This window comes from Neovison vison, chromosome 2, assembly GCF_020171115.1.
Source record: "Neovison vison isolate M4711 chromosome 2, ASM_NN_V1, whole genome shotgun sequence".
In the NCBI taxonomy this organism is placed as follows: domain Eukaryota; kingdom Metazoa; phylum Chordata; class Mammalia; order Carnivora; family Mustelidae; genus Neogale; species Neogale vison.
The window spans coordinates 98,167,467-98,182,604 of NC_058092.1; the positions used below are offsets into that span (position 1 = coordinate 98,167,467).

Here is a 15,138-nt window from a genome sequence, read left to right on the forward strand (position 1 = left end):
TCTTGTGTCGACCTTCCTTCCTGTGTCTACCACAGGTCCATTCGTTCAGACCCTCTACCTTAAAACTTGAACCAGTCCAGTGGCTTCTTAACTCACCTTCACACTTTTCTCTTTCCTCATTAAAAGTCATTAAGGGACAATCATGCCAAATTAGTCTTAATAAAAAATTGCTTTCCTTATCTCTCTCATGCCCAAGACAACTTCAATGAATCCCCCTTGCTACTGGGAAAGAGCCCAGACTGTTTAGCCAAGTACTTGAGATTCTTCCCAGTTGGACCCCGAGCAAATTTTCCCGTATTTCCCACCGCCCTACCATTGTAAGGTGTCTTAAGACTGACTTCCCAGGAGACATAATATGTGCCCCATAAATGTTTAATAAATGCAGGAATAGATAAATGCAGAGAATAAGAATAAACAAATGACTTCAGGTAACTAAAAATCTTTTAATGAAAATTTTAAAGATTATTTTTAAATTTTTGAGTAAACTCTACTCCCAGTGTGGGGCTCAAACTCACAACCCCAAGACCAAGAGTTGCATGTTGCCCTGACTGAGCCAGCCAGGTGCCCCAGGTACCAAAAATTCCTAACCCGGACCTAGGCTGTGGTTCTGAGGGATCCTAGCTCTCTGATTACATGCATTTCCCTGCAATGATCTCACTGTCTACCCATATCCTTGTTTAGCCAATTTAACAGGCTTGCTTTCAGTCTATGGGAACACTTAACCAGAAAAATATATTTAAGAATATTAGAAAAAATGTATTTAAGATTATCTACTAAAACAAGAAATATTTTCTTAAAAAAAAAAGATTGACTTCTAGTTTCTTTTAAGATTATACAAATTGAAGGGCACCTGGGCAGCTCAGTCAGTTAAGCATTCAACTCCTGATTTCGGCTCTGGTTATGATCTCAGAGTCATGAGATCAAGCCCCGTGTCGGGTTCTGTGGGGAGCCTTCTTAAAATTTTCTCTCTCCCTCCCCTTCTGTTCCTCTTTGCTCTGCATGTGAAACCACCCTTTCTCTCTCTAAAAAGAAAAAAAAAAAAGAAGATTATACAAATTGATGTTATTACCTGTTATATGTAGTATCATTACTTTAAGATAACAACTTTCCTTTTCTTTCTCATAAATGTATATCTGGTACTGCTTTTGCATTTCTCAGCAAAGTTTATGATCTATTTTGTTCCAGGGGGTAAAATGATAAAGAAAAATAAGGAAATAGAGAAAGAACTTTCTTTGAGCAACTGGCAACAAGAAAAAATAAAAAAGGGGGTGTTACCTATTGTTGCTTAGTTGCTATACTTCATACAGTGTTTTCACATAATTAGTATGTGTGTCTAACTGTAGGAATTTACTTAAGGACATTTATAATTACCTCATTTAAAAAACATGGGTGGGGCGCCTGGGTGGCTCAGTCATTAAACATCTGCCTTCAGTTTGGGTCATGATCCCAGGGTTCTGGGATTGAGCCCCGCATTGGGCTCCCACTCAGCAGGAGGCCTGCTTCTCTCTCACCCACTCCCCCTGCTTGTGTTTCCTCTCTTGCTGTCTCTCTCCCTCTGTCAAATAAATAAATAAAATCTTTAAAAAAAAATGGGTGAGGAAGGGAGAGCCTAAAACCAAGGTATGATGACAGAGAGATTTAAAAAGGTCGTAGAAAATAGAGATTTCCTCCAATAAATCATCCCAATCCATCGTTAGATTTCAAGATCAGCTCTGGATAATTTGATGAAAAGCTGGGGTCATGAGATGTTTGTTAGCTGGGAGTTCTTAACACCAAGAATTCCAAATATCTAGAATTTAATTAAATGGACACTTTCCAAATAATACATAATCGCTAAATTATTATACCACCTCAGAGTATAGGAATGTAAGCCTTTTCCAACTGAGGGTGACAAAGGGGACAGATAGCCAGTACCTTCTTAGTTGCTGGACCACAAAGACCAGCGTGTTCTTCTAATGACCATTTTTTCTGTTTCTAGAGGTAGATCAGACACAGGCGACCTATTACAAAGCAGGTGTACGGTCATTTCTTAAATTCTAGTTTCTGACTATGATTTGAGTTGCTGTGGATTTTCAGGATTAGATTTAGGGGGAGAGATGCTGAACTGGTAACAATGCAGTCTATTTTCATCACAAGAGGGATGCAAGTGGGCTAGTTTGAGAGTTTAACTAAGGACATGCCACAGGCACATGGGAGACTATTAAAGAGTTCCACTCAAGTTACACTGGTTTTTCAGCTGTCTCCACTCTTATGAACCTTTGGAATGATCACTTTTTATGTTGCCATTCATTCCAGGGCTGCTGAAAAGCTGTCAAGTCCCAGAACTGTTCCTCTTAAAAATCTCTAGAAAGGAGCCTGGTGCATACTCCTTGTTACACTGTTTCTACTTGTATGTTTTGCTTTGCTTGCTTGTCCAGTGCTTTCTGAGAATGCTATAGGCAAAAAACCCTTTTTGTAAGATACACCTCTATTAATTTGGTAAAGTGTCACAGATAAAGATTGTGTGTGTGTGTGTGTGTGTGTGTGTGTATGCACACGTGTGCTTGTAAACCTGTGCTTGTTTAGCAGCCTCGACTGCCCCCTTCCACAGTGGAACAGGATGGCTTTTTCTCCCCTACTCCTTCCTCCTCCTGGAGTCATCCTGCTGGATGACCAGGGTGATGTACTTTTAGCAAAACATCACATAGGAAATGCCTATGCAATTGTTCATTTGGGAAGTGTGAAAGGTTTTTGTTTTGTTTTTAGATATCTTACCATGAGCTCAGATCACTGTGAAGGCCTTTTTTTTTTTTTTAAATCCCCTTCTGTCCCTACCAGACCTGCAGGCTCCAACACCCCAAGAGAGAACAAAACAGAGCAGAATTAGGACAGAATCATGGATACACCTCACAGAAAAGAAGGAGCTTTGAGACTAGACAGCAAAAGTGCCTAAAAGAGAAATCAGAGCCATGGCAGTGAGTTGGGGGTTGAGGGAATAAGGATAGGTCAAAGGGGGAAGGTATTTCTCAGACAAGCACAAGGTATGAGGATGCACGTTCACTAGAGGGGGCACGAATGAGAGAAATCAGAGGCAAAATTGCTAAGGGAATAAGAAAAAGGGCCAGCATCCCTCCTGGCCCCGATCAGTTGGAATGTATGACAAACCAGATTCGGTGTATTCTTGATATGCTAATAATAGTACCTGCATTTGGTTTATGGTCTATCCTATCCTTTTCCTTTCAAGACAGGTCTGGCCATAAAAATAGAAATCAGGACAGTCATCAGCATGTTCTTCTCATTGACTAGTAAGTTAATTACTCATAAATGGATTAAGGTCACTCCCAAAAGAGGATAGAAAGAAAAAGAAAGCCCAAGACCATAATATCTTTGCCTTGGAGAACTACATCATTGTACAGAAGACCTTGCATAAGTTACATTTAGGAGTGGGAGAAATCAAATTTGCCCCACCCCCACCCCCGTGCTAGATGAGAGAGGGAGATCAGGTCAGGCTGTTTCCGGAGCTTCTTAAGGTAGTCAGTCCTTTAATGCCTACAACTACAAGTCAGTATGATCTATTCCAGTCCTCCAATCTGGCTCCAACTAGCCGGCCAAACAAATGAGAATTAGCTTTCAGTCCAATAGTCAGGTAAGTGAGTAGGTGAGTAAGCAAGAGCCCAAAATGGGGTGAGCAAACCAAGAAGTTCAACTTGTTAGATACTTACAATGTGAGGCGATGACAAGACATGTGTTTTGTTTTGTTTTTAAATCCTGTGAATAATTGAAAATGTGGGACTGGATGGTCACTAGTTGAGAGGCTGGGGATGGAGTTGAGAGGAATTTGCTTTCAAAGGGATGTAATATATTTATCGTGGTGGTAGCAGAAAAAAAAATTCAGCTTCATGTACACAAAAGTCAAGAAATCCTGATAAGTGTTTTCAAGTTCAAGTGATAGGCTCTATCGCATAAATGAGTCGTTTCAATTGCACGGATGTTTGTGCACTGGCTACACAGGACTTACTGTGGTCATGACTGCCTTGTTAGTATTGTTACTGTAAATAAATAATAGAGCTAGAATCCATCTATATCTTCTCCATGGAGCTGATAAAAAATACCGTGCCTTCTCTTGTCTGTCTTGATAGGTCTCCAGAAGTTGCTACACTACCGGTCTGACTTCTAGTGTATTATAACCCAACATTACCATGGCCTTCATGACTGGGTATATTCTATTAGGGCTCATTGAATCCTCCATATTTAATAAATATGTCTTTGTATTTGATAAGTGCAGTGTTTACTTTTTATATAAAAATACCTCATCCCAAAGAAACATAAAAATCACCCTCCCTCCATTTCTCTTTTTGCTTTTTCTTGTTTATGGATTCAAGCAACACTAAAGGAAAATTTTAAATATAGATTTCTTAAATAAAAAGTAATGCATATTCATTGAAGAAATTTTAGAATACCGAGAAGCAAAACAAAATTATAAAAATTACCTAGGATCCCACACTACCCAGAGTTAATCATTCCTAATATTTTATATTACATGCCAATCCTTTATCTATTTGTGTAATAAAGATAGGATCACACTGCATATAGGGCTTTGCAACTTGCTTTTCTTACTTATGAATTTCCGTTCTACATTTTTAGTGATGTCAGAGTATTTCATTCTGTAGGGTGTAACATAAATTATTTAGTCTGTTCTTTCATATTATTACACATTAAAGGTGCTTCAATCTTCCTAAACAATAGTTCCAAACAATATTATTTTTTTAATTAAATTATTTTATTTTATTTATTTGACAGACTGAGATCACAAGTAGACAGAGAGGCAGGCAGAGAGAGGGGGAAGCAGGCTCCCTGCTGAGCAGAGAGCCCGAGGCGGAGCTCGATCCCAGGATCCTGAGATTATGACCCGAGCCGAAGGCAGAGGCTTTACAGAGCCACCCAGGCACCGCTCTAAACAATATTATTATAGGTAGCCAAAACCTATATCAAAACCAAATATCTTTCATTATTTTCTTCAGATAAATTCTTGGGAATGGTCAAAGAATTTGCCCACTATAAAGGTTTTAGATCCATATTATCATATATATATATATTTATATATCAGAAATGGTATACAAATTTTGCCTCCAGAAACATTACAAAGGCAATGTATGAAACTGCATGTTTCTCTGAACTCTGACCAACATTAGGGTTATAATATTATAAGTATTAAGGCCATCTGGTAGCTTAAATGTTGTTGTTGGTATTTTTGTTATTTATACTTCTATTTGGAGTTTCACTCCAAAACATTCTTTAGAAGGAAGAAGATACACCATAATCAAATTACCCTATCTACATGAAACCGTGTTCATATTTCTGTAATCCCATCCGGTCTTTGTTCAAATACATATAGCTCATATATGTACATTTAGCACAATTCTTGACATTTGCTAAGCTTTTACTTTTTATACACAATTCATACTTTTACACATGTTTTCTTTTAAAAAATTATTTTACTTTATTTGACACAGAGAGAGAGAGACAAAGAGGGAGAGAAAGGGTGCAAGTAGGAGCAGTGGCACACAGAAGGAGAATCAGGCTCCCTGCTCAGCAGGGAACCCAACACAGGACTTGATCCCAGGACCCTGGGATCGAGACCTGAGCTAAAAGCAGATGTTTAACCCACTGAGCCACCTAGGTTCCCCTTACACATGTTTCCTAAATGAAGACACTTCAACTGCCTCCAATGTAGAAAAGTATATCAGAGGAGTTTTAAACAAAATTGACCAGCACGTAATATACATAACCAAGTCTTGATCCATATTTCATACAATGACTGAAATGTACATGTCATAAAAACCACCGTCAGTTGCAGTAATTGGCCAAAGGGATTACCTATTCTTCTGAAAATTGTAATCTGTCTGATCAAGAATGCACTAATGGGGGACGCCTGGGTGGCTCAGTTGGTTAAGCAGTTGCCTTCGGCTCAGGTCATGATCCCAGCGTCCTGGGATCGAGTCCCATATCGGGCTCCTTGCTCCGCAGGGAGCTTGCTTCTCCCTCTGGCTCTGCCTTCCACTCTGTCTGCCTGTGCTCGCTCTTGCTCACGCTCTCTCTCTGACAAATAAATAAATAAATAAAATCTTTAAAAAAAAAAAGAATGCACTAATGGAAACAGAGAGCCCTCCTTAGCCTTGAAGACAAGACGTCCAGCACCGTCACTGTGTCCCTAGTGCTGGCCAGGAAAGAGTAGTGGCACCAGTCTGAGGGTTAGAACAGGGAGGTGGTGATCATACCGTTGCACTTGAGGCCACCAAAATCAATATGCTCATCAGGCAACTTTCTGGCTATAGTTAGTTTTTCTCCAAACTATTGAATATGCTATCAGTCATGCAAACTTCTATTCTGACAGTGATTTTTCTCCCTGAAAAATTAATAAATTGGCATTCTTGTTTCTGGTGAATTTCTCATGTGTTTGCCTAGTCCTGATCAACTCGGAGCATACTGACAAAATTGAATTTTTAGACTAGCAAAACTAAAGCCAAGACACTGGATTGTGGTGATCCAAAATAGTTAATACCATCCTAGATGACCACATGACCTTGTTCAGTGCATTCTGATCACAACACTATAGTAACTGCATATATTTGACCCTGATGGGTTTCATAAAAATGATTAGAAAAACATCAAGACCCAGCTACATGTAACAAAATGGATGGATTTTATAAACATGATGTAGAGTGAAAAAAAGAAGACATTAAAAAAAAAACACACAACAAATACATAACATGATTGCATTACATAGTTCCAAAATAGGTAAAATTAATCTCTACTGTTCAGTGATAAATACAGGTCTTAAAGGTATGCAGAAAGATAAAAAAAAAAACAATTCACAGGTAAAAACCATAACCATTTCAGGACAGCATTTACCTCTAATATAGTGGGGTTTGGGGGTAGCTGTGATCCAGAAGGACACCCAAGGGATTTACAAGGTGTGAGCAATGTTCTGTTCCTCCATCTGAGCAATGCTCCTATGGGTACCTGCTTTATCCTAGTGCTAAATCGCATGTGTTTGTTTACTTTTTTAAAGATTTTATTTATTTATTTGAGATACAGGGAGCATGAGCACGAGCAGGGCGAGGGGCAGAGGGAAAGAGAGAAGCAGGCTCTCTGCTGAGCTGGGACCCCAATGTGGGGTTTGATCTTAGGATCCTGGGATCATGACCTGAGCCGAATGAAGGCAAATGCTTAGCCAACTGAGCCACCCAAGGGCCCTGTTTGTAGTTATTTATTTTTATTTATTTATTTTTAAGTAGGCTCCATATCCAGAGTGGAGCCCAAATTGGAGCTTGAACTCACAACCCTAAGATCAAGACCTAAGCTGAGATCAAGAGTCAGATCCTTCACTGACTGAGCCACCCAGGTGCCCCTCATGTGTATGTGTGTGTGTGTGTGTGTGTGTGTGTTTTCCTCGTGTGTGTTTAAAGCACTTTTCTGTGTACATGCTATATTCCACAATTACTTCAAGTTTAAAAGGTTCAAGCCAATGTATAAACTGGGGGCAATAGAGTCAGGGCTAAGAGCACAGGCTTAATGTTAGATAGTTCTATTTCAGATCCAAGTTCTACCACTTAATGAACTGCATGAACTTAGGCAAATTGTCCCTCAGTGTCTAGGACTTGCCAGACACGTGCTAGGGGCTGCAGATACCAAGATAAGCACAACTAAATGTGAGCCTTATCTTTGTGGTACTTCAGACTGATAGGAGAGCAGATGTTAATCAAATAATCACACAGAGAGATGTAAAATTCGAACTGTGATAAATCCTATGGAAACATTAATAATGCTGGGGGCAAAAAAAGAGATGTAAAAAGAAATGACAGACGTGGCTGACCAAGAACGTATAATAGGAGATTTGTTGGATTTGGGGGGTCAAAAAGGCTTCCCTGAGGATATGCCTACCAAATTGAGATCTGAAGAATTATGAAGAATTAACTAGGTGAAAAGGAGTATGAGGGAATATTCAAGGAAAGGGAACAGCATGTGTGCAAAGGCCCTGTGGCAGAAGAGCATGACAAGGACAAGCTCAACATACTGTGGGAAGTTGGAAAAGCCCTTGAGGGCTGGTCCATGTAGGACTTTGTATTGTAAGGGATTCTTTGGGAAGTAAATGAGACTGTGTTTGAGCATAGAGCATGGAACACAGTTCCATGGGTCAGTTATTATTGAAAGTAGATGAACAGACAACTTATAATGAGAAAATGCAGGTTGAAAATAACCATGGAGTATAGAGCTGTGGAATCTCTATGTTGTACACCTGAAACTAATGTAACACTGTACATCAGCTATACTTTGATTATTAAAAAAAAAAAGAAAAGAATCAAAAAATTTTTTGAGGCTTCAAAATCAAATAAAATTAACACAATGAAGTACTATTTTACACTAAATTGGGGGTGGGGAGTAGGAAGGATGTTAGGATGCAGTATAGAGGTTAAGGGCTTTTTACGAGACCAGTTTCAAGTCCTGGCTTTGCCATTTCATGGCTTAAATGAAGATAATGCTTTCCTCTTGGGGTGTTGTAGTGATTAAGTTTATATATGGTAAACCACTTAATGCCTAACATATAGTAAGGAGTCCAAAAGATTTAATTTCTTGTATAGTTATTAAGACTAGCAAGGTGGTAGAAAAGATGATACATTCAGACTTTGCAAGTTAGAAAAACTCTTTGAAAAGCACATTTGGCAACACTTAGCCCATTAGATGCTAAGACTTTTTGACCTGGTAATGATACTAGCCCCAGGATATAATTCAAAAGACGAAAACTATGCGGATGAGCACATTTATTGCATGTTATTAATAATCGTGAAAAATTAGAAATAATCTAAATGTCCAAGAAAAAGAAAAAATCAAATTACTTGGGTGTCTACCACACATCAGGCATTTTATGTATTTATTCAATTTTTCTCGCAGCATTCTGCAATGTGAATATTTATTTATTCCCACTTTTTAATGACTTTGTTCAAGGTCATGGAGCTAATGATAGGCAGAACCTAAATCCAAACTCAGGTTTATATGACACTGAAGTCAATTTAAATATAGATGGTAAAGCAAGACTACCTGAACTTAAATCTCTGTTCCACCACTTCCTATCTCTCTAACCTTGAGCAAGTCATTTAACCTCTGCCTCAGTTTCTTCATTTATAAAATGTACAGTACCTTCTTCAATGGATTAAATGACTTGATACATAAAGGTGTTTAGAACAGTTTCTATAAGAAATATGGAAGTATTAGCTATTATTATGAGCATTATTCTTTCCTTATACCATGATCCATCAAAAGCCATAAATATAGATTTTAATTAACATGATAATTTTGGTATAATATTAAGTGAAAATATGAGAATACAAAATTGTATCTATGCTGTCATTATAACAATGTAAAAGGCAGTATATAAGTGGATAAGAACTAGAATTTCCACACCAAGTAGATTGTATTTTTTGGGATATTGGTCCTGCGGTGAATTTATTTTCTTTTAACTTGCAATAATATTGTTTTATATGAATAACAACAATATGGGGTACCTGCGTGGCTCAGTAGGTTAAGGGTAGGACTCTTGATTTCCACTGAGGTCATGATTTCCGGGTCATGAAATTGAGCCCCAAGTCAGGCTCTGTGCCGGGAAGGGAGTCTGCTTGAGATTCTCTCCCTCGCTCGCTGTCCCCCCCAACTTTCCCTGCCAACCCTGGGCACTCTCTCTCTCTCTCTCTCTCTTTTTTAAGAGAGAGAGAACAAAAGGAACTATACTAACTGAGGACTTATGCTCAGGCTAAAAACCCTTTGAGGAACTCGGTGTTACTGGCTGAACCAAGACACTACTGCATAAGGATTCATTTCCCGGGCTCTGAAATGACAGATCCAGCTTAAGCTTCACATCTGCTGCTGAACAGTGGCGTGAGCTTAGGCCAATTACTTAACCTCTCAGAGCCTCAGTTTTCTCATCTGTGGGTCAGCGATCATTAACAAGATTGGTTTTGTGTTTCTTTTAATGAGTAATAAATAAGATAATGAATACAATGCCTCCTTGACACCGCACCAAGACTATCACAATTCAGTATTTACCAGTGTAATTAGCTGTTTAATGTCTGCCTGTCTATGGCATCCTCTTGATATCTTGGGAGATGAGCTCCACCAAAGCAGGGCATTGTATCTTGCAGCATCTAACACAATGCTTTGCACATAGTAAGTTCTCAGTAAACACGTGAATGAATGCGGGAAAAGCTTATAGTTGTGGCAGTTTCCACTCCAGTAAGAGCCAAGTTTAGTAGAACTAAACTTCCACTAGTTTCATGGCAGTTTCCGCTACAGAAAGGTGATTGAATTTAGTGTCGGCAAAGGAAAAGTCCTCAGCTGCATGGTATTGGCTTCAGCCAGAATACCAGCACCATGTGCTCTGTGTGCAGACACACAGCCAAGGGGGTGGGGCCGGGGACTGAAATCCAAGTCTCGGACCTGGCGGGAGGCAGGGTACACAGATTGTCTCCCTGGAACCAGAGATGACTTTCTGTAATTCCCACAAAGTCCCTACCATTTAGGCTAGCAGTGGCCTCATGTCACAGAATTAGTGCTCCAACCTCAAAAACATCAAATCCTGGGAGAATACATCAAAGAGTTGAAGATGGGATGGGGGTCAGGACCCTATGGAAAGCCTTTCAGTTAATGGCAGTATTGACCTGTCCAAGCAAGCAACCGAGCCCTGTTCACCACCACCCAACTCCCCCAAAATGAATCTCTGGTATCTCAGCTGAACCTTTAGGTGGGGCTGAGGGCAAGACTCTGTTTTTCCGCTGGAGGACATGAGTCAGTGAACAGTGAGGTGCCACTTAATCACCACCCAAAAACAAGGTCCTTAAAACCAAGAGCTAGAAGAGCAAGGAAGTGATTAATATAAAAGTCAGGATAGTGATTATTCCCTGGGCAGGACAGGGCAAGACATGGTGGGGGTGGGGATGGGGAGAGGAGTGGGGGTGAGGGACCTGCTGGAGAAGTGATATAGAGGGGTCTCTGTGAGTCTGAGAATGTTCTAGTCCTTGACCTTGGAGGTGGTGGCTTTATAATTATACTTATACATGCTGTCTGGAATTTTCTAACAATGTATTACGTTTCACAATTTTAGACAGCTGAAAAAAACACTAACTATACAATGTTTTTAAGCAGGGGGGAAATGACCAGGTTTGTATTATTAGAAGATCAATTGGGTATTGAATGGAAAATAATATTAGTCAAGTTGAGTTGGTATAAGGGCTTCTCTCACAACATATAATCACTCAGTCACAATATCCAATCACTCAGCTTTACAGAGTGTTTTCACAGCTACTCTCTGGGATCAGAACGTCAGGTCCATGAGCACAGAGGTGTTGTCTTGTTCATGGCTGTATCCTCAGGGTCTAGAACTAAACTTGGTACACAGGAGGGTCTCAATAAATATTCCTGAATGAATGAGCACATTTAACTATTGCTGATATTTAATCGTCATGACAATATGTGAGGATCCGTAGGATATGAATTATCATTCCCATTTTGGAAGTTAGGAAACCAAGACTCGGGGAAATGAAGGAACATGTCAAAGAGTTGATAATTTCAGGTTTTCTGCTTCAACTCTCTTGTTTTTCCTACTTCTCTGGATCTGAAGAGCCAAGGCCTCAAGTTTTTAGAGCTCTGAAACACCAGCTGGAAGTATTCCAAAGTACATAATAGGTACTATCAGATATGCCATGTCCTCTGCTCTGCTAGGTTATGGGATGAATGAGGCCTACCCAGCTGCTGATGGGTCAGTCACCACCGTCCCATCAGAAGGGATGCAGCATTTCCCTGGATGACCAGATCTAGTCAGCCTTACTCTCCTTGGCACTCATGTTTGTCTCCATGCCCCTCACTTGTCTCTATTCCTCATCCCAGCCGTTCCACCCCTCCAAGCAAAAGAAGCTTAAGGAAACCCTGTTATTGCAAAAAACACAGGTTCTCATTTTTCCTCTTGAGAAAATACACCAGAAAAAATAAAAGAAGAAATAAAGAAATATGGCAGCCAGTAGTTTCAGGGCGCAGGAGCCCTTGTCATCCAAGTGGAATTCCATGGGGAGGCTAACACATAATGTTCCATGAAAAGTTAATCTTGGTTTCTTTCCTCTTAATATTAATTAAAAGTAGTCATTTGAGGCATAAGGCACAACTCAGATACCTAGGAACTCCAGATGTTCAATTAATGTTGAGTATTTATAAACCTGGAATTATGTAGGCCTTCCGTAGGAATCCTAGTCCAACTCCAAGAACTAGCAAACACAATATTTAAAACAGTATTTTGGAGATAATACTTAAAACACACAAGCCACTTAGAAAAGCTGAAGTTTGGGGGTGCCTGGGTGGCTCAGTCTGTTAAGCATCTGCCTTCAGCTCAGGTCATGATCCCAGAGTGCTGGGCTTGAGCCCCGCATGGGGCTCCCTGTTTAGTGGGAAGCCTGCTTCTCCCTCTCCCACTCCCCCTGCTTGTGTTCCCTCTCTCGCGGTGTCTCTCTCTATGTGTCTCTCTCTATATATATATAAATAAATGGGTGAAGTCTTTAAAAAAAAGAAAGGGAGTCTTTAAACAAAAAAGCAACAAAGAAAGAAAAGTTGCAGTTTGGGACATCTGGGTGGCTCAGTGAGTTAAGTGTCTGCCTTTGGCTCAGGGTCCTGGGATTGAGTCCCATATTGGGCTCCCTGCTCAGTGGGAAGCCTTCTTCTCCCTCTGTCTGCTGCTCCCCCTCCCTCTCTCTCTCTGACAAATAAATAAATTAAAATCTTGAAAAAAAAAAAAACTTGTAGGAAAGTTGGAGTTTTAGGTTGCCGTTCTCCCTTCTTGCCCTGCACGGTCTGATATGCACGTTCTCTCCGAAGAGCAATTTGGTCTAGGAGAGTCGAACCATCCTCATCAGCTAAACAGTCTGTGTAACTCCCCTGAGAGTGTCACATGTAGGACTCACCAGAAATTCACCGGCAAACTCCTCTTTGTCAGTTTTCTTGCTTTGGGCCTCCTCCAGGAATCTATGCAGAATTTCCCTTTGGTCCATGCTGCAGGACAAGAGAAACGGTCTGCCAGTGGGTGAAGGGAGGGCATGTCATATGTATGTCATGGCCGAGATACCACCAAGGAGCCAGGGCTGCCGCTGGAGCAGAGCATGTTGAAGGCTGTGGTTAACTGACTTCATCACAAGCCCTAGAGGAAATTAGTGCGCAACCAGCTTCTGTGGTCACACAACAAAGCCATCATCACTCCAGGGCCCTAGCGCCTTCCTTCTCAAGGAAGGAACCCGGTTACGACTCGAGTTGCAACAAACAAGAGGCTAACCAAAGCATCACACGTGGTCTGCTTAGCTCCGAGACTGTTCCACTCTATCCCTTTTAAGCGAGATTCACCTTTTTTCTTGTTTCCTAGAGAAAAGGCAGTGTGCCAGGTCTCACGGATCGGATCTGCCTCTCCCCATTTCTTCAGTGAACACAAGGGCCCTGTTGATACCTTCTGTTTCCTCACGTCCCAAATGAACTCAGCCAAGTTCAGCTAGGGCCAGAAAGTGAGACAGACACTGTTTGGAGTTAAGACATCTTCTGCCTGTGCTACTCTCCCCAAAGTGCCTTGTCCATGTGATCAGTGGGAAATTTCTGTTCATCAGAGAAGGCATTTTTGTTCAGAAATTTTAAGTATGCCATATAGACCTCAAACTCTCTTTTGGATGAACCAAAGTCAGCTGCTTCTGACAGCCTGTGTCTCTCCCAGGGCTGGGGAAGTGCTGAATTGCTTAAGGGAAGTATTGTTGATTTCAGGACTGAGTGTTGATCTATATGGGATCCAGGAGCACAGTGGTCCCCATGAGGAGCACCTGACCAGGAAGTTGGTACAATGTCTCCTTATGCAATGCTAGTTAACTATAAGGAACAGAAAAAGAGTAAAATCACTCACCTTGCTGGCAACAGTGTAACTTTGAGTACGGAAAGCATGAGCTGAGTCTAAAGAAGACATTCTGCCCTCCCAACTGGTGCCTTGGAAAAGGCCATCGCTTCGGGAAGCCACGCTGTGCATGTGGCATTTTGGCCCTGTTTGTCAGGCAGGCTGTTCTAGAAAAAGCTTCCACATCTCAGCTTGAATAAATCCTCTCCTCAATGGGAACAAACCTACTTAAGACTGTCTCATACAGAGTGAGTGCAACCCCAAATCAGCATATCGTCTTTGCCTGAGGACAGAAGTTCCATAAATAATTGTTTTTTTTTAAAAAGATTTTATTTATTTATTTGACAGAGAGAGATTACAAGTAGGCAGAGAGGCAGGCAGAGAGAGAGAGGAGGAAACAGGCTCCCTGCTGAGCAGAGAGCCCGATGCGGGACTCGATCCCAGACCCTGAGATCATGACCTGAGCCGAAGGCAGCGGCTTAATCCACTGAGCCACCCAGGCGCCCCTCCATAAATAATTGTTAACAAAATTAGTCTGAAATAATCCTGAAGAAAACTGGGAAATGTGGCATGAGAGCTTCCTCTATTGAAGATATTAGCAATCCTTTCTGTTTTGCATTATTCAGACTCCCTTCAGGAAATCATGACTCCAAGCACTGTGAAGTCGCCTCCACTTTATTGAGCCCCACAACAGGAAAGGAATGGTGTTGGAGGGATCCTGCTTATAGGCAGGTGAAGCCAATAGAGAATTGCAATCCTGAGCCACATAAGAAATTAAAATGAAGCATAGTTCTCCAACAATACTTGTTGAGAGTGGGACAGTATTTCTTCAGTTAGCATTAAAGGGGAAATTTTTGTTGTGCTAACAAATGCGATGTTTAATTTGGTTATTTTAAGACATATAAAATATGGCAGGGGGAAGACTTCAAAAGCACAAAATCTAAAGTTCACAATAACTAAAACCCTTTAAAACTATGTTATGAGGTTTGAAGAAGACTAAGTGATGCAGAAAAAGCTCAATTGTGCAAGTGCCGGGATCAAGGGTACTTTAGAAAAAAAATTATTTATTTATTTGATAGACAGAGATCACAAGTAGGCAGAGAGGCAGGCAGAGAGAGGGAGGAGGAAGCAGGCTCCCTGCCAAGCAGAGAGCCCAGTGCGGGGCTCGATCCCAGGATCCTGGGCTCAGGACCTGAGCC

General features: G+C 40.8%; 1 protein-coding gene across 3 annotated transcripts in view; it reads right to left on the minus strand.

Annotated features, from left to right (window-relative positions):
• Positions 1-13,205, minus strand: part of PTPN22 (protein tyrosine phosphatase non-receptor type 22) — a 56,694-nt gene extending 43,489 nt beyond the window's left edge. For all 3 annotated transcript variants that reach the window (XM_044238947.1, XM_044238946.1, XM_044238945.1), the window contains exon 1: positions 12,978-13,205. In XM_044238947.1, the coding sequence (XP_044094882.1) occupies positions 12,978-13,064 (87 nt within the window). In that variant the 5' untranslated portion in view covers positions 13,065-13,205. The remainder of the gene's footprint in view (positions 1-12,977) is intronic.
• Positions 13,206-15,138: the final 1,933 nt, after the last annotated feature.